General features: G+C 49.2%; 3 protein-coding genes across 3 annotated transcripts in view; 2 read left to right on the top strand and 1 right to left on the bottom strand.

The window, feature by feature from the left end:
- LOC135378401 (very long chain fatty acid elongase 7-like) overlaps positions 1-20067 on the top strand; it is a 211751-nt gene that overhangs the window by 52034 nt on the left and 139650 nt on the right. The window lies entirely within an intron of this gene.
- LOC135378399 (uncharacterized) lies at positions 6542-8306 on the bottom strand. The gene is made up of 2 exons (XM_064611434.1): positions 7737-8306; positions 6542-7671 (listed from the first exon to the last, which is right to left on the bottom strand). The coding sequence occupies exons 1-2, from the start codon at positions 7741-7743 to the stop codon at positions 6908-6910; spliced, it is 771 nt and encodes a 256-aa protein (XP_064467504.1). The 5' UTR covers positions 7744-8306; the 3' UTR covers positions 6542-6907.
- Positions 19138-19755, top strand: LOC135374835 (uncharacterized). Its single transcript, XM_064607792.1, has one exon. It carries the CDS (start codon positions 19138-19140, stop codon positions 19753-19755), a length of 618 nt encoding a protein of 205 aa, XP_064463862.1.

Genomic DNA, 20067 nt, shown 5'->3' with positions numbered 1-20067 from the left:
CTATAAGCCTATATTCTCGAATGGCACTCAAAAACCCATGTTTGTTTGTCACAAAAACGTCGTCTTTTTCGTTCTCTTCCTCTTTCTCGCGGTTCCTTCAAAAACTACGACAAGAAATATTTCCGCAACACAATGTTTGCAGTACCACAGCTCCTCCCTCTTTTTTGTTGCAACTGCAAGCACAGAAGTAGTATAGTATGGCAGTAGGAAGCATGGAGGTGGTTATACTGTTCTGATGCAACAAATGTGTAGCCAACCACTTGACTGGCTCCACGTCCATCCTGCACGATGAATACCAATAATGGCATTTTGAACTTCAGGGAATTATTGCTGTGCCTGTTGCATGTTAGCTGCCTGTAGAAACAGAATTTGGAGTTGCTTATTTTCGTGTGTATGTGGAACAGTCTTTGCTGTTCTATTTCTCCGGATGTTCTCAATTTTTCTCATCAGTTGCTTGGCTTCATTCGTACTTTGCACACTCTGCTTGAGGTTGTGGAGGTCCTTTGGTATGACCACTTTCCCTGCGCAGTGGGATGTAAGATGCTGTTATGATTATCCTTGCAATAAGATGAGAGACATGACATAAAATGAATAAGGAATCTGAATAAAACTTTTTAAAGCGGTGTAAGCAGATTTTTAGGTACCTATACTTCCGTTCAACATGCTTGCTAAAATGTTTGGGGCCACATTGAGTTCGATCAGCAGTAGAACAAATTCCTTTTCCTCGTCTCTGAGGCGACGGCACTCTGGGTAGCTCTTGAAGATGGCGCTGCTAACTTCATGATTATGTTCTGTGCCAAGTTTGTTATTTCCAGTTCATGGGTGGCACGCCTTGCCACCACCACGACTTTTGCTGGCCAGTTATGCTTCATACTCCTGCACACAAAATCTCATATATAATGGAAGTGCTAAAAGTGAAAAGCTTCCACGGCTGCCCTACACTTGCCTTTGTTGCGGCCAGACATTGTTGTTGTGGACCGCTCTTCTCCTGCATGCTTGCAAACGTGTGTTGCGTTTGCATACTTTAGCTTAGTCTTTCAAGTTCAGGAGCAAGTCGCACATTAACAACCGGGACAGATTTTGTCTTCATCGCCTTGGTGACAAAAAGGACATCATTGTTCACTTGAAACTTGCGGAACGCTCTCTGAAAATCTTTAAAATTACCAAACCTAGCTCCAACTTGGATTGCCATGACGCCGGCCACGTGTTTGCCACATGATCCGTCGAGCGGAGTGGTTCGCGTGTGTCACGTGAACACATGTTTGTCTTTCCCACCAAGGGATGGCTGTTGACCTGTGGATGACCCTGATGACCCTGGATGGCCCGTACTGTTGGAAGTTTTCTGAAAGCTAATGTTGTTACCCTCGTCTTGCAAGTTATAAAAATAATTCGAGGGACGGTTGCGACTGTTGTAACACGAAATTCAGCATCAGCTGTGTGTGTGGCCGAATGAAGTTGGATTAAAGCATAGAGACAGAGTCGGATGGGCGAACAGTCGGCAGAGCAAATAGCGGGACATGATTCCTCTTTCAACCGACGAATGGCGGGAGAGTCACATCGTGCGTATAGCCACTTACAGCTGAGCCGCACGACATTGTGCATATCAATGTTAATAGATATAGGACAGCATCATGCCTTTGTAACTCCAGTACTGCTTCCAAAACAATGGCAGCTAGAAGCGATCCTGGGGCAGCACCTTTTGTTGCACCCAAGAATAGAACATGGGCACAAACATTAAGATGAGTGTCTAGTCCACCAGTTGTTCCACATTGCCAACATCTGTGATGCCACCATAATCTACAAAACCATCGAATTTATATGTGCTTTTGTTAAATTCATAGCTCCGCCGTAACTTTGTCGAGGATTAGTGTCCTGTACCGGTCTCTCAGCTGTGTATCCTTGAAGTTGTTACGGATAGCTGCCAAAGACGCAGCGTTAAATCCAAATTTGCATGGCATGCCCTTGATAAGTTGTCTAAGGCGGCTCTTGGCTGCCAGTGGAAGGATGTTCATTGACACCATGCGCTCATATGCTTTGGGGCTTGCAATGCTAAGTAGGAGGCAGTTCATTAGCCATTCTTTCTTGTACCTCATTCCCCTTCGTGACCTGCACTTTAGCTTGTCAATGGCTGTCCAAAATGCCAGCTGTTGTGTCTGTGGGAGCTGGCTAATAATGTCATCTATAGCCGACGACTGACTCTTCAGTTTCTATCCGACTTCTTCAATCTCCTGTTCAAGAGCCACACGTGCAACAGTAGCACTAATTGTTTTCTTTCGAAGCTTACGAATAGCTTTCTCTTTGTTGTTTTGAATTTCGTTCTTTGCTTTGTGGAAACCTAAGTTCCCACAACCTCGGGGCGTCAACCCGTCCGTTCCGCGCGCAAAAGAACAAGCAGCACACAAGCAGATTCAAACAGACCACATACCAGATTTATTGTCTCTCTTCGCAATCCAAACCAAAAAGAGCCTCCCGAGATAACGAACCCCCCGCTTTTATCTCATTTGGTCACGCCCCCATCGCCTTCGTCGGATGCCCAGCGCGCCCTCTGTCGGAGGGTATCCGGATGCTGGATCCGACACTCCCCTCCCCTTAGAGGGTCATCAGGTCGTCCGTCAGTTCCAGGACTGCCTCGTCGAATGGTGACTGCGGGGCTGCTGTCTGGGGTGGAGGAGGCCTTGCTTCTGCGAGTAGTTCTGGCTTAAGTCGTCTTAAGGTTGATAGGGCCGCGCTGACATCGCTGTCCTTGCGGGCGGCTTCGACACGGGCGAGGTGGAGGGAACCCCTGCGATGGGTGGCACGGTGCAACTCGGGAACGTGGCAGGTTGGGCAGAGCAGTCGTTTCTCATCTGCCGTGAGTGGCTGGAGTGGGTCGGCGGGGTGCCGCTCTGTCAGGGTGTGGCCCCGGAAGGGAGCTGGGGTGAGGGCCAAGTCATCACCTCGGAGAGGCCGCGGCTAGCTGGTCCAACGCGACCGGGATGCCCACGACACTGGCTGCCCGTCTGCAACGATGGTCCACGTTGCCACGGAGTGACACTGGGAGGAGGCAGGACCAGGTGCGCGTGCGGAACTTCCCTGAGAACGGGAGCGGGAGTCTGGCCGGGGGGGCTGCGCGCAGAACCCCGGGGTCTTCCAGGGCTGGCGGGGCCGGGAACGTCGACGCATCTGTATGCGAGGAGAGAAAAAAGGGAACATGGTAAGAGGGCATCCCCAAGCCGTAAGCGCCGGAAGGGCACTCCCTAGGACAAACAGCGGAAAACTGTGCAACAGAAATCACACTAATAAAACACTAAATCACAAGCACTATGCTTAGCGATGGAGATAGTGGCAGCTACATGCGCCGCCTGCGGGGACGCAAGTTGTAGCGGCTGGACGCAGGTCCGGGAACGGGATCCGGGTCCAGGTCCTGGAGGGAGGCAGGTTGCGAATCTGGCTCCTCTCCGTCAGGGTCTCGGAGATGGTAAGACTTCAAGTCCGAGATGTGAACCGGCCCAGTCTCTTCGCCGGTGTCGCAGTGACGAAGCCTGTAAGTGAGGCCGGAGGAGCACGCACTTACCTCGAAGGGGCCATCCCACCTATCTGCGAGTGAAGCTGCAAAGCCTCGTGACGCATCACTTAGCGGGTGAGTCCGTCGAAGGACGAGGTCACCGACGCTGTAGGTGAGGTTCCGACGTCCACGGTTGTACTGGCGAGCCTGGTCCAACCTTGCGACGTCCAGGTTCTCCCGAGCCGTCCGGGCTGCATCGTCCAGTCGACTCCGGAGGTCCTCAGCAAACCTTGAATAAGGAGGCCGGGTACCACCATCCCGGAGGCCCAGAGCATTCTCCACTGGAAACGGGGCCTCTCGTCCCAAGTTCAGGAACGCCGGGGTGAATCCTGTAGACCTGTTGATCGTCGTCCGTGTAGCGAACGCCAGCTCAGCCAGGCGAAGATCCCAATCACGGTGGTGCTGGCTAGTAAAAGCAACCAACATCATTTTCAGGTTCCGATTAACACGTTCGGTAATGTTAGCCTGAGGGTGATACGGGGAAGTCTTCTTATGCTGAATGCCTAAGACAGCGCAAGAATCTGAGAACACCTTACTTGTAAAGTAGGCTGCGTTGTCGGTGATCAGCTGTGCGGGAAACCCGAACCGGCAAAAGGTGTCGAGTAACTTTTCCTACACTCTCTGGGAAGTCAGCGTCCTGAGAGGAAACAGCTCAACCCATTTCGTGAAATGATCAGTAACCACGAACAAATGCTGGTTACCTCTAGGACTACGGGGAAATGGTCCCATCACATCACAAGCAACTATCTGCCAGGGTCTACTGCTCTGAACAGGCTGTAAGCGCCCAGGGGGTAAACCACCACGAGGTTTCGCTCTCTGGCATACGGGACAAGTACGAACATACTTTGTTACATCCTGCCTCATTCCTGGCCATGTCGCAACACGACACAACTTTTCATAAGTTTTCCTGCCGCTGCTGTGACCTGCCAAGGCCGAGTCATGAAAGTAACGTATGAAAGACTTACGCAACTTCCGTGGCACCACGACTCTGAACGGGGATGAGCCGTCGTCCTCATCCGCCTGGGGTATGTATCTGAACAGGATGCCATCCTCGCCCAGCAGATAGGAGTCGTGCCGTCCGTCAGTCGTTCCGGTGTCCGCCGAGTCTTGCTCAGCTATCCACTGCGACACCCGCTGACAAAGGCCGTCCGCTCTCTGAGCGTCTAGGAGCTGCTCTCTGCTCACGACCGTGCCCCAAGACGAAGATACGTCTCGTGCCACCTGTGCTGCTGCCAGAAGTTGAGAAGGCGCCTCGGTGCCTTCCTCTTCCCCCTCCGGTAGAGGCGCGCGGGACAGTGCGTCTGCTACCACGTTCGTTGAGCCCCGCCTGTACTCCACGTTGAAGGAGTAGCCTTGTAGCATCAGGGCCCACCTGGCAAGTCGTCCAGACGGGTTATGGAGCTGCTGCAGCCAAGAAAGTGCCTGGTGGTCAGTCTGGACAGTGAAGGTACTGCCGTCCAGGTAAAGGTCGAACTTCCTGAAAGCGAAGATGATCGCCAAGCACTCCTTTTCCGTCACGGAGTAGTTCCGTTCTGCCGGATTCAGCGTGCGACTTGCAAAAGCCACTGGACAAAGAATAGCGTCATGTTCCTGCAAGAGAACTGCGCCAACACCATAATCGCTTGCATCTGTTTGCACAACAAATGGTTTGTTGAGGTCGGGCAGATAAAGCCTAGCCGTATCAGCGATTGCTTGTGATAGAGCTCGAAATGATCGTTCCTGCTCTTCTCCCCAATTCCAGCGCGTGTCCTTGCGCAACAACTGGTTAAGCGGCACAATTAGGAATGAATTGTCTGTAAAAACCAACCATACCTAGGAAGCGCTGCAAGGCTTTGACGTTACCGGGAACCGGAAAGTCCGTGATCGCCTTTAGCTTGTCGTCGTTAGGACGGATGGTCCCTCCGTCCACCACAAAGCCGAGAAGGCTGATTCTAGACGATGCCAGCTGCACCTTGCGGGGGTTGATCGTTATGCCCGCTTCATTCATCCTTGCAAGGACGATTGACAGGTGTTCCAAGTGTTCCTGAAAATTTCTAGAAAACACTACGACATCATCCATGTATGCCATTGCGAAATTGTACTTCGCATCTCCCAACACTGTATCCATCAACCGCTGGAAACTGGCGGGTGAATTAGACAGTCCGAAAGGCATTCGTACAAATTCAAACAAACCTCTATGACACGTAAAGGCTGTTTTTGGGACATCCTCCGGGGCAACTTGGATTTGCAAAAATCCTCTACTACAATCAAGCGTTGAAAACACAGTTGCATTGCCCAGGGAATACATAATGGACTCGATGGACGGAAAGGGGTAAGAGTCCCTTACAGTTACTGCGTTAAGTCGACGGTAGTCGACGCATAACCTAGCCGTACCATCTCGTTTCGGAGCCAGAACAACAGGAAATGCCCAAGGGCTCTGGGACCTTCGAACTGCACCGGTTTGGAGCATTTCGTCAAGAGCAGCGTCTAATAAAGCACGCTTATGCACACTCAATGGTCTGGGATTACAACGCCAGGGTCTAGCGTTACCGGTGTCTATGCTATGCTGTAACACAGACGACTTACCCGGTTTTTCGGTAAAGATTCCGTCAAACTGCCGCAGTACTTGTTCAAGCTGACGGCGTTGCTCCTCAGGACCATGGAATGACCCCAAGACAGTCGGCAGCCCAGACGTTTCAACGGACGCTGCCACAGCTTGCTGTGCTGTGCAGTGTTCCCGTGCTGCGGCGAAGCGGAAAAACCCCGACGAGCCGTGGTACACGTATCCTCCATTGGGCAGGTCCAGCACCAACTTCTGCCGGATGATGAAGTCTCTGCCCAGAATAACAGGAACTGCCAGGCCAGGAAGGTGCACGAAGCGCTGCTTTCGTCGTCTCCCATCCAAACGTACCCAGAGCACAACTGCAGCCTGTGCTGGAACGGCGTCATTGGAAGCAAGACGAAGAGTGACATCTGTGGATTGCAATTCCACATGCCGTGATACACAATGTCCGTAAACACTATCCCCGATAAGGGAAAGCGTAGCTCCCGTGTCGATAAGGGCGATGTAATCTTTACCCAAAATTCGAACGGCGATGTTTGGTTCCTTATCCTCGATGTAATCTCGGACAGAAAAAGCAAGAGGAGCCAAAGCATCTCTTTGCGTTATCTTACCGCTTGCAAAGCTAGTTTTTGACTGATCAAGGCCACGGATAGTAACCGTCTGCTCGCTTTCATCGCAACTAGCCGACGTCGTTGAGCGAGCATTCATGGACGCCGGCTGCGACCGTTTCCCGATGGCACATTACGGGTGTTCGGTCTTTGTCGCGGGCATTCCCGACGAAAATGGTCAGGGCTGCCGCAATTCCAACAGCCGTTGGGCGCTCATGGCTGCGGGGGCGCAGGATGATGCCGCTCCCGCTGCCGTGGGGTTTCGCTAGCTGAAAGGCCAGGTTGACTGCGACTTCGGGGCGGGACGGGTCTGTCAAGGCTCGTTCCTGCGGGGATCGTCCTCTGGTCATAGAGGAACGGATCTAGGGCTCGGTGGGATGACTCCGCATTGTATGAATTACGGGGGTTGTCACCCAAACCTGTTGCATGCAGGCGTTCGACCGAGGCGGCTCCTCCCGACCACGCGCAGCGCGGTTCCAACGCTAGCTCCGGGGGCGGAGGGGGCCGGTATTCAAGCTCTGCCAGGAGGTCGCCTTGTATTGAACGAGCCTCCTGGGCCAACGCCTCAAGGGTTTTAAAGCGATGGGCTCTTAAGTAGGGCCGGAAGCGCGGGTGGCACTGACGGATCGCCCGTGCGACGCGCTGCTCTTCCGTTGCAGTGGGATCCGCTCTGCTGTACAGATCCTGCAATGCCCGAACGAATTCAGATAAGCTTTCCTCAGGATGTTGAGTACGCTTATGCAATTCCTCTAGGACACGGTATTCGTAATCCGGGGGAAGAAATTCGTTTTTGAACCGCTCCTGGAAGTCCTGCAAGGACGTAAACTCCGATTGCAACCGAAGCCAGCGGGCGGCGTCTCCGACCAAAGCAACCTGCAGGATGCGTTGGATTAGGACTTCATCCGAAATTCCCATACCCGTCTGATAGGCGGTGAGGTCATCCAGGAAATCGGCAACAGACTTCTTATCGGTGTAACCTGAGAAGGTAGGCACCGGTAAGTTGAGTCGTAGAGGCGCTTGTGCCTGCGGTGGGGAAACCGACCCGGCATCCAGGCGTTGAACCACCAACGAGCACAACTCCGTCATGCGTGACAGGAGTTCTGCCGTTGCAATGGCGTCTGACTGCGGCGTGGGCACCTTCGCCTTGTCAGCCATCAGCTCCGAGGGCTCGTCCACCGGGTGGGAGCTGAAAAACTCGAAGAAAAAACACGAAAAATGCACACACACAAAGAAACAACAGCAATAAACTACAAACTACAACAAACTACTCAACTACACAAAAACTAGTACAACCAAACAGTGCAGCGTGTTCCCCGCCACGGAACAGACGGGCTCGAACCCCAAACGTTGGGCGCCAGTTGTGGAAACCTAAGTTCCCACAACCTCGGGGCGTCAACCCGTCCGTTCCGCGCGCAAAAGAACAAGCAGCACACAAGCAGATTCAAACAGACCACATACCAGATTTATTGTCTCTCTTCGCAATCCAAACCAAAAAGAGCCTCCCGAGATAACGAACCCCCCGCTTTTATCTCATTTGGTCACGCCCCCATCGCCTTCGTCGGATGCCCAGCGCGCCCTCTGTCGGAGGGTATCCGGATGCTGGATCCGACAGCTTTTACCCTTGTTGCAACAATTGTATTCTCAATTTTCTACAATTCTCAAACAGTACTGCACACCCTTTACTGTGGGACACAACATTGTTCATGCCTGTACCTTTGCACACTAGATATGCATTAAGTGAAAGAAGAGCGTGTTCCAGTTCCTGAGCATTTTGGACGGCTGTGATACAAAAAGTCTACAGATTTGCCAAGAGCATTCACTTTGAAACTGATGTCTTCAACAACGACTAAACACCGTTCGATGATGACTATATCTTCAGCAGCCTTTACTTGTGCGTACAGTACACATTCATTGTCTGGTAGCACTGTCCAGCTCCAGCTGGTGTTCGGCAGTTTCACATGCACATTCGTGGCATTGGTGAGTTCACTGAAGGTTAGGGAATGTACAAGCACTGCCAACATCTCATCGTCTGCATCGTAGTTTGAAGATGTCCTAGGTCGCTTTCTCAATGGCTCCTGTGAGGCCGTTTTTAGCGGCAGTCTTCGCTTCTTCGGTGACGGCTTCGACATTCATGCCGGTAGATTTGGAAACACTTGAGGGATAGCCCCTGGTTTCAAACTCCACGTGCAGCGCTCAGTCTCCACAGCTGCGCGTGAAAATGAAGATCGCATCCCTGTGACTTGTCTGTTCGCTTCAGGCCTGCACGTGGAATCGCAAGTTCCCATAGCTTAAAGCTGTCACGTGGAGGCCGGAAAAAATGCCGACGTTCGTCATTACCTTTATACCCGGATCTGCTGCCGGGCACGAGACAAGCTGGCATCCTCTGTGATCACTGACATATCGTGCACATTTGTGTCAATGCGGAAATATCAATACAATGCGCCTGTGAAGTCTGCACATAAAACACACCCCTTCACACCGTACGACATTAAACTCAAGGACAAAGAGGGGAAGGAAAGGGAGATTCAGGCCCGCACCACACGAGGTATCGCAGACCTGGGCCTCAGAGTAAACGGACGGCTAAGCAAAGTAAAAGACACATATAGATGTTAGTAGAAGGAAGCAGGAAGAAGTAGGGGAAAATAGGAATAGGCCTAGCTCATTCAGGGGCGTTTTATTACCATTAAAAAAAAAAGACAAATTAACTTTCATAACAACACAAACAAACAATCAACAAAGAACTTGAAGACAAAGGCGGTTGGAAACGACAGTCCAAGTCCCAGGAGAAAAACACCACCTCACACCAGGGACACCAACCAATACAGTCTTCACTGTATCGCATCACACACCAGTGCGCACACCTCAGACGCATGGGATAGACAGCAACCAGAGTCCCGTATGAAGAATACAGTCCTAAAAATCAATCATAGGGTACTGTACTGTAGGCATGGGGTAGACAGCAACTGGAGGTCCCGTATCAAGAACACAGTCCTAAAAATCATTGTAGCACCACCGTCCATCTTGACTGGCGAAGTTGGCCCCAGCCTCCTTTTGTAATGGCGGCCCCCCGCTATAACCGACAAATCTGAATCTGGCTAGCGACGCCATCACCACTGCCACAGCTACATGGCACCTCTTCCCCTTGCCAGACGTCGCCTCCATCCATTAACTGTGTAGCGGCATCGTCATCGATCATCCCGATCATCTCGAGCATAGCGCGCCGCTGCAGAATAAACATTACTTTCAGAAAAGAGAGGAGAGGGAGGAGAGACCCAGGCCCGCACCACACAAGGTATCGCAGACCTGGGCCTCATAGAAAAAGAAAAAGCTAAGAAAAGCACAAGAACCTGAGCAAGGGTTAGTGGAGCAAGAAAGATGACGAAACAGGAAACAAAAGGAATAGGTAAATAGCCGCGAAACCACAACCAGGGGAACGGGGACCAGGCAAAAACAACGGCATTTATACATCATATGAACATAAGTTACATAGCACAAAACAAAGATGACTTACATTTTTTCCCCGGATACATCAAGTTCTTCCGGATAAATAGACACACACAAAAAAAAAAGAAAGACCTTTAATCGCCGTTTCGACATAAGAGCGCCACTTGCCAAACAATTCCAGATCTCTTGTCAACCAGAGGAAACAATAAATGTATATTTACTAAAAACGGTATAACAGAACAAAGGACCCCCCACGCCCCCCGACAGCCCCACTCCGCACTGGTGCAGCCACTTCGTTAAACTGTTACTATGAGGGTAGCAAGGGGAGCAGCCCGGCAATCGGACATCCCCCACTCACGTGGAGGACCCGGCTCCGAACTACCCCGCTCCCCCATTTTGCATAGAAAAAACGAAGGAACCCAGGACCCCACGTAGTCAGACCGGGGCATCCCGCAGAGGACCCCAGCAACCCGCGACTGACCAAGACAGAGCGCTTATATAAAAAATAAATAAAAATGGCCATGACATTCAATAAATAAAAAAAAAAGAATACATGTCATTTGCTATGGCCGCCATCGCTCTTAAGGGCGGTAGGACGCCGCCCTTCTTCATCAGAAATATCAGTCTCTCGGGCGCCAAGGTCCCCTCCAGGACACGCACCAGTGCCGACCGCGGGACCCGGGTCTCAGGACATACAAATAGGAAGTGCTCGACGTCTGCACCATCCATGCCACAAGCACACCGCGCCGAGTCTCGGAGGGAAAACCGCCGAAGGTACGTGGGGAAGCCCCCATGTCCCGTCAACATTTGCGTAAGATAATAGTCGGGGTCTGGTAGGAGGTCTTTCTTTAAATTCCGGACCCAATTTTTGGTCCAGTGCTGCACCATATCCCAGTTGTTCTGCCATCTATTGATTGCTTCCTGATGAATCATAACTTTTATCGTAGTTTTTGACAAGGGCACGCTCCAGGTCACCCGACCCCTCCTCGCCTCGTTGGCGAAAGTATCCGCAATCTCATTACCATATACTCCCGAGTGACCATACACAAAATGAAATAGAAAAAGAATTCTAGAATCAACAGTTTTAATGCATTCTTTTAGTTCTTGAACTCTGCGATTCTTGTGAGCCACGTTATTCAAAGCCTGTAATAGCGATAAGCTATCTGTATAAACGTGTACTGTTCCTCGAAAACCACTTTGAACAACGTCCTGTATGCCAATATACATGGCTGCTAGTTCTGCTTCGAAGACTGGCGCATGGGATGGAAGCGCCACTTTGCCACACCGCTCCACCTGTCCCCTCCTCATTACACAAAAAGCTGCACCAACCGTACCATCCCCCTTTGAGCCATCTGTGTACAACTGCACTGAATGGGGTACGACGTTTTGCTTTCTATCGAAGGGAATAGAAATCCTATCTAAAGGATGCGTGCACCATATTGGAAAGTCTTTATCTACTTCTTCAGGGCGGATAACTTTATCACCCAACTGGATCGCTCTCCCGGCCTGCAAAATCTTAAAAGATAAACATTCAGCCTATGCCTTCTGCATGACTGGCATTGTTTTGCAGACGACGGGCAGGATGTCATTAGGAACAGTATTATAGCCTTTGCAAATTTTTAGCAGAGGAATCCTTTGGATGGACTCCAATTTTCTTTTCATATGCACATTTTTAATTTCCCTGAACCACGTGCCCACACCATATAGGATGATGCGCTCAATGCACTTTTTGTAAATCGATTGAAATAGTCGAAACCGATCAGTTTTATGGCGAGAACACAACCTATTAATCTTGAGGGTTAAATCCGCTACGATGTTCTTCACTTTATCCAGGTGCGGTAGGAAACTGAGTGTGTTGTCGATAACGACTCTTAACACCGTTAACCTGCGAGCCAAATTTAATTGAGTTGGTCCCAATTTTGACGACAGGTGGGCGCCCTGAATACTTACTACCCTTCGCAAGAAGAACCGCCTTCGTTTTCTTTGGATTGAATTCGATATTGGAATCTTGTCCCCATTGTACAATGAAATCTATTACTTTTGGGGACTTAACCTCTACGTCGTTACAACGTCCAAACGTTCTATCAGACTATTGCAGTTAAATTTGACTTCTATATTCGCTATTACCACGTATTTTGTCTAACTCCCTTCTAAAAAGCGGGCATCTAGTAGTGCTAAATGGGTGGTCCACCCCGAGTGCCGCCCCCCTAAGTGCGTTCTCCCGCTGGCATGCTGCACACAGGTCTGTCCCCTGCGCCCGGCAGCTCGCGCGTAACCACCCCCACCGGCGGAAAACAAAACCTACGTGCAGGACCCCAATGTAAATGAATAGAGACACCTATACCACCGGAACATTCGCCATTCAAACATTCGCCAACATTCCCCACTTCACCGTTTCACCTTCAGTTAAGTGATCTCCCGTGAGCCCTCGAGGTCGGCCCGCGGCGCCCCAAGAGGACCCCGGCAACCCACGACTGTATCAGCCAAAGCTTAAAAAAAAAAAAAAAAACATTACGGAAAACTGACATGTAAAAAAAACACAAAAAACATCGGGGTTGATCGCTATGCCTGATTGTACGCCGCTAGCCATGGGGGGAGCGCCTCGCTCAAGGGGGGAAGGGAGGAGGCCCCTTGGGCGTGTCTTGCACCATCCTATGGTCGTTTCAGGCTTACCAAACAACAGACTACACCTTTTACCAAGCTACACATACTTGGGTTGTTATTTTTCCGTTTTTGTTATCAAGAGATGTTGTATTGTCATGCTAGTTGTGCCCCGCGTGCGGACACGCAGGAGCTTGCAAGGTTCTGGCCTGATGACATCTACCCTCCCCCCCCCCCCCATGGCATGCCCTGGCCCTGTAATCAATCAGAGCCCCGCCCCGGTCCCCCCAGAAACCGAAAGCGGCTGATTGGGGCCTCAACCCGGGTAATGGCAAGAAAATCTCATTTAAAAAAAAAAAACTACATGTCATTTGCTCTGACAGCAATCTCTCTTAGGGGCGGCAAGGCACCACCCCTATTCAACAGGAAAGTCAGTCTTTCGGTTACCAGGGGCCCCCCCAAAACACTCGCGAGCTCCGCTCTCGGACCCCGGGTCTCCGAACACTCAAAAAGGTAGTGTTCTACATCAGCCTCCTCCTTGCCGCAACCACATCGCGCCGAGTCCCGGAGCCCAAACCGCCTGAGGTATGCCGGGAAGCCCCCATGCCCCGTCAACACCTGCGTGATGTAATAGTCCGGTACCAGTGGGAGGTCCTTTCTGATGTTTCTGATCCAATTCTTGATCCAATGTTGTACCCTCTCCCAGTTCTCCTGCCATTTTCTAAGTGCCTCCTCGTAGATGATATTTTTTATAGCAGTTTTAGAGAAGGGAACCGGCCAGTCCACCCGACCCCCCCTCGCCTCATTGGCAAATGTGTCAGCGATTTCATTGCCGTATATACCTGTATGGCCATAAACAAAGTGAGAAAAGAAAGTTATTCCGGGCTCAGCAGCTTTAACCATTTCCTTTAGTTCTTGTATTCTTAAATTAGTGTGTACTAAGTTGCTTAAGGACTGTAGGAGAGATAAACTGTCCGTATATACATGTACCGGTCCTCTATATCCACTTTGGAGGACATCCCTTATACCAATAACCATGGCAGCCAGTTCGGCCTCGAAAACCGGCGCATGGGCCGGAAGGGCAACCCTACCGCATCGTTCCACCCGTCCCCCTCCAATCACACAAAATGCCACACCCACTTTACCTTCCCCCTTAGATCCATCAGTATACAATTGCCAAAATTGTGGTATTACTTTTTCATTTCTGTCAAAAGGTATCGATATACGCTCCAATAGATGCAAAGCCCAAATCGAGAAATCTTTATCTACCTCGTCGGGCTGAATGACGCTGTCCCCAACGTGTATCTCTTTATGGGCCTGAAAAATATTAAAAAATACCCATTCCGCCCACGCCTTCTGCATAATTGGGATCGTACCACACACCACAGGCAAGATGTCATTTGGCACCGTATTGTAACCCCTGCACATTTTTAATAGTGGGATTCTTTGAATACTCTCCAATTTTCTTTTCATGTGTGAATTGTTTAGTTCTTTGAACCACGCGCCCACCCCATATAAGATTATGCGCTCGATGCACTTTTTGTAGATGGAATGGAATAATCTAAATCGCTCCTTTTTATGCCTTGCACAAAGCCTATTTACCTCGAGGGTTAAGTCAGCCACCGTATTTTTTACTTTCTCTAAATGTGGTATGAAGCGTAAAGTATTGTCAATGACTGCTCCGAGCACAGTTACCTGTGTGGCAAATTTAATTGATCTGTTTCCCATTTTGACGACCGGTGGGCGTCCTGCATACTTTGTTCCCCTCGCCACCATAACCGCCTTCGTTTTGTTGGGATTAAATTCTATTTTACCATCCTGTCCCCATTGAACAACAAAATCTATTGCGTCCTGTGAGTTCCTCTCAACGTCCTTACGGGTGTTACCCTCCACTATGACAGTAATATCATCTGCGTATGCAAAAATACTAACCCCTTCCGGCATCTCCTTCGACAAAAGTTCGTTAATCACAATGTTCCATAATATGGGACTCAATGGCGACCCCTGGGGACATCCAGACACGCCCTTCAACCCTACGTTCCCATGAGTTGTCATTACCAAGTAACTTCTATTGTTCAAAAAGTCGCATACTGTTGTGAGTAAATTTCGTGGAAAATTAGTACCGGCCGAATTGGTCATGATATGCTGTGGGCGAACTGATCTGAATGCGTTAGATACGTCCAACGCGTACAGTGCTGCACATTGTCCGCAATGCCTCACACGGATCAAGGAGGAAATGATGTGGTCTAAAGCAAGTGTGCACGATCTTTTATGATAGAAGCCATATTGATTTTCCGTAGAGAAGTTATTGCTATATAAGAAAGCCTCGAGTCTACCATGTAAAAGCCTTTCATATACTTTACCAATTCCCATTGAGATACTGATTGGTCGAAAGTCTCTAGAACTAAGCTGTCCTCCCTCCTTTTTAGGTATCAATATAACTTTGCATTGCTTCCATGCATCTGGGAAGACCCCGAGTAAGTAAGCTTTGTTCAAAATCCATGTCAAAAAGTTAGCATGGATACCTTGCAGTGTTTCTAAAATATCGACATTAAAAAAATCTAGTCCCTTGTCTGCTCGCCTATTCAACGTTTTAATGACGTGATTAACTTCCTCTACTCCGAATGGTTTATCTATATAATCTGTATCTACCCAACCAATGCGGGTACAATGAGCGTATGCTAGTGCTGGATAATTATTATGATTAACACCATAAATTGATTCTAATATAGCCAAGCATGTTTCTGTATAATCTTTCGTAATGGTTCCGTCTGGCCGCATAATTGCCGGTATAAATATCTTGTGTTTAGATTTTCCCATAAATTCTTTGTACATCTGCCCAAAGGGCATTACAGGGCTCATGCCATTAATTTTATTATTGACTAAATCTATTTTTGCTTTATCAATACTAGCTTTGTAAGCATTAAATAACTGAAAGTACTTGTCTTTATATACCATTCTCAAATCCCCCGTGACTTTTGAAATAGTCTGCGCATAGCGCGCACCCTTTTTCTCATAGCGGTTAGCTCGTCTGACCACCACTCGACATTTCTATTTCTTTTCTTAACCCATCGTAAGTGCCTAACTCTAAATTGTTCTATTCGTTGTTGTAAAAAATTTACTATCTCCTCTAACTTTTTAACTTGCCTGATGTTCTGTCTTCTGATTAACGCTATCCAGTCATCCCCAACTATATCTTGAATCCATCTTTTCCTACCTGTCGCCGTCAACTGAATTCTACCTGGGTCTTTATTTTCAAAACACATAAATGTGATAAATCGATGATCGCTACCTGTCGCTAAATCGTGTACCATCCAGTTACCAACTTTATCAAAGTCCTTTTCCGATACAAGAGATACGTCTATCCATGAATCCCCATTCCGGGAGGGGAATGTGGACAGAGAATTGGGGTTATTTAATATGGCCATATCATTAGCTAGTATATAATCAAACAGGTCTTCACCCCTGTCATCCTCTCTACTACCACCCCATAGTTGGTGTTTCGCATTAACGTCACCCAACACAAGTAACATTTTGTTCTGAAACGTACGATTGATACGGTTCAGATCGTGCAGCACCGTCGCCATAGCCGTTGTGGGGCTAATATATACATTATCGAGTATAAGCTCAACGTCCCCAAATGTGATGACTAACACTATCAAATCCTCCCTGACCATGTAAGGCATCACGTCCCCGTAAATATCAAAAATAACGACACACACTTTTGCTCCGGTGGTACAGCGTATCATACTAGTGCCGTGAGGCAGAAAAAATTCTGAAGAAACCAAAGGCTCCTGCACGAGTGCAACATGCACCTGGTTCTCAATACAAAATTGGGTCATAGCCTCCATGGCCGCCCTACCCCTATCAGCGTTAAACTGTAAAACTTTTAAGTGTACCATTTATATTTATAGTGGTTATTACCAATTCCATACGTTTTACAATGCTATCATATCTAACTTTGGTTTCTGTTTTCAACATTAGTGCACATTTTATTAACTTCCCTTCTAAACAAAGGGCACCTAGTGGTACCGAATGGATGGTCCACCCCAAGTGCCGCACCACGAAGGACGTTCTCTCGTTGGCACGCCGCACAAAGGTCGGAACCCCGTGCTCGGGTACACTGTCGCGCCAGGTGCCCCACGTCCCTGCACCTGAAACATCTCGCATTTTGTTCGGTACATGACCTAGTCCCGTGTTGATACGAGAGGCACCGATAACACGCTCTGATGTTTAAGATCTCTTGCACTCGGCACGAGGCCCGCCCCGTGTGCAGCCGTCCCTTACTAATCATTACTGCCGCCTTCTCGGGACTAACCTCCACCAGGTAGTTAGTATACGCTCCCTGTTTGATCTGATTCAATACTTTAAATTCATCATCAGTTATGTTCAAGTCGTTTTTTACGTTAATAACCTCCCTCAAAATCGCTGCGTCCAGCCTGCCTTCAACACCCCACAGCTTTAATCTGGTGTTCCTTACTTTTGGAAACGAGCTTTTTACAATACTGTCTATTTCCTTATCAGTTACCATGGCGTTGGCCATAGCCTGAAGGCCTTCTAGTGTTTTAGCCTTTACCAGTATGCCTCCACTTTTAATATCTCGAAGTTCGACCTCCGGGATACCTAGTGCCAGCGGATCTAGTTTGGTCTGAATCTTGTTTTTAATATCGTCGTTCCTCGCACCTTCCTTAGCGTGAATAAACATCACATGTTCTTTTTTTTGTGTCGGAAAGCTCATGCACAGCACGCCATCCCTAACGGTCTCTGCGTATGATGTTCGCGGCATTGCTAACTTCTCTGAGGTTTTTTATTTCCTTCCGCTTCTCATCTACTTCCTCGGAAGCAACCTGCAGTCTTACTTTTATCTCGCTCACTGTGCACTCCAGTTCTGTGTTTCTATTCTGGAGTTCGTCTATCCTTTCCTTGGCTTCCTCAAACAGCAGAGCATATCCTTTTATTCTCTTCCTTTGTCGCACATTCCTCGATTAGTTTCTCATTTTTTTCATTGAGTTGCTTGACGACTTGATCTGCCTCTCTTTTAAAGTCTAACGTTATATTGGCCCTCGTAACGGCCTCAACGAGTTTCGTTTCAGTGTCACGGATTATGCGCTCATATTCCAAAAAGATGTTGCCCAACCCGACTCTTACGGGCTTCGTTAGGTTTGCTTCTAGTTTGAGAAACTCTGCTTTCAATTCGGTAAGTTTCATGTCTATGACCCTGCTTCCTCCCTTTACACTTTCCGTGTTTACCTGCTGGTTCTGCGACGCTCCTGCCAGGGACGTTCTCTTTTTCGTTTTACTTGTCCCCTCTTCAGCTCTAACAGGTGATCTAGCTAACCTATTGGCTGGCGTGAAGGGGTACCCTTCTCTACTATCATCAGGAGAACTCATAATAAACGCTACCAATGAAACGCGAAACCGCAGACAGTTCTCATACTTTGTTATGAACAATAAGCAAGGGTGTACACTTGAAATAAAAATGTCCGAACATAAAGCACAGGGATATTCTTGACCAAGTCAAACTAGTGCTAATGTAGTCCGACCACGTGTAATTCAAAATGCACAAAAATTAGCTAATCGACAAGGAAACAGGTGCTCGGTCACACTATAAGCTTTACTACAGTGCTTATATTATGTTCTAACCAGCCTTTAACTGTTATTACGTGTAACTATGCACGTGTGATGAAAAACTACCAGAAAAGATTTACTTCACGAAAAAACAGTTGCTCAGAACCACTATAACATAGGGCGACAATTCTTTTGAACGGTCTACTAGAAAATTCCGCTACCACGTGGGAAATGTTAATCACGCGAAAACGAACACAAATTCTCAAATACTAAATACCCAAAAAGAAAGATTCAAACCACCTTTCAAAAGACCCCCCGACCCCCCCAAAATAACCGTAACGTTGCTTTTATAGCCACACTAAAGTAATACCGAAAAACAAAGAAATTGTGGCGGGCGGTTACCCACCCCAGCTGCTAGAGGTAAGCCTAATTCGGAATCAAAACACCCCTTTGTGTGTGCCTGTAAAACTAAGAAAAACCCCCCCAAAAAAGAAAGAAAAAGATTAACTTACTGGGTTTAGCCGAATACCAGTTGTTACTTTTTGGTCCACAGACTTATAGAGCACGCAGGCACACACAAAAACAACCCGACGACGATGCAGACGAGCCGCTCGGCGTGGAAGGGGCGTTGATTCCGAGAGCAGCTGGAGGAGCGTCCGCTCACCACAGAGGCAGTTCGCGAACTGCAGAATAAACAGTCGGAGCTTCTGGCACGAACCCAAGCTCTTGTCTGTTCTTTGCCTCCTAGCCTCGACAATCTGGTGACCCGAACTTCTACATTCGCTGACCTTGCGAAGCCATGTCCCACGACGAACCCTGCAGCCAACGGGATGGTTGAACGCTTACACCGCTGGATTAAAACAGCCCTCAAGTCTGTATCCCCCGCTTCCTGGACCGACGCCCTCCCCCTCATCCTGCTGTCCCTTAGGGCCACCGTCAAGGAGGACCTGCAGTGCTCACCCGCACAGATGGTTTACGGGACTACTTTACGCCTGCCTGGCGAATTCTTTGCGCATCCCTCGCCAATCGTCCATACCGACTCGACAACCTACCCTGAACGCCTGCGCACGGTCATGCAAGCCCTACCAGCCTTCCGACCCCGCTCACCTGCGCAGCCCTTCACCTATCGCCACCCCCTTCTTGAAACGGCTTCTCACGTCTTCATTCGCCATGACGCGCCCCGAAAGCCTTTGCAGCCCACATATGACGGTCCCTACAAGGTTCTGCAGCGGTCACCGAAACATTTCACGCTTCAGCTCGCTGGCCGCCAAGACACGGTATCTATTGACGGGCTGAAGCCGGCCTTCATCGAAAGCCCCGTTGACGTGTCTCTTGCCACCACGCCTCCCAGTTTGCCTCCACATCAATTTCTTCCAGAAGACACCCCGCAGCCAGTTCCCCGTCGCCATGTTCATTGGGCTCGTCCCCTCAGCACCACTCACCACTGATATCGCTTCGCTAGGGGGGGGGTCCATGTAGCGGCACCGTCATCGTCATCGATCATCCCGATCATCTCGAGCATAGCGCGCCGCTGCAGAATAAACAGTCGGAGCTTCTGGCACGAACCCGAGCTCTTGTCTGCTCTTTGCCTCCTAGCCTCGACAACTGTATATGGAGAAGCCGGCCCGGGTCCCAGTTCAGTCCACGGTCTTCTTTGCAGAATTAGCCCCGCCACTATGGCAAGCCCAGTGCCTTCTCCGCTGACGCCGCCGAAGGTGAAGCCCAGAATTGTCTGACGGCTCCTCGGGCCTTCCCCAGGC

Source organism: Ornithodoros turicata, chromosome 1, assembly GCF_037126465.1.
Source record: "Ornithodoros turicata isolate Travis chromosome 1, ASM3712646v1, whole genome shotgun sequence".
NCBI lineage: Eukaryota > Metazoa > Arthropoda > Arachnida > Ixodida > Argasidae > Ornithodoros > Ornithodoros turicata.
The sequence above is the reverse complement of the archived record's forward strand: the minus strand, read 5'-3'. Positions and strand labels throughout refer to the sequence as shown.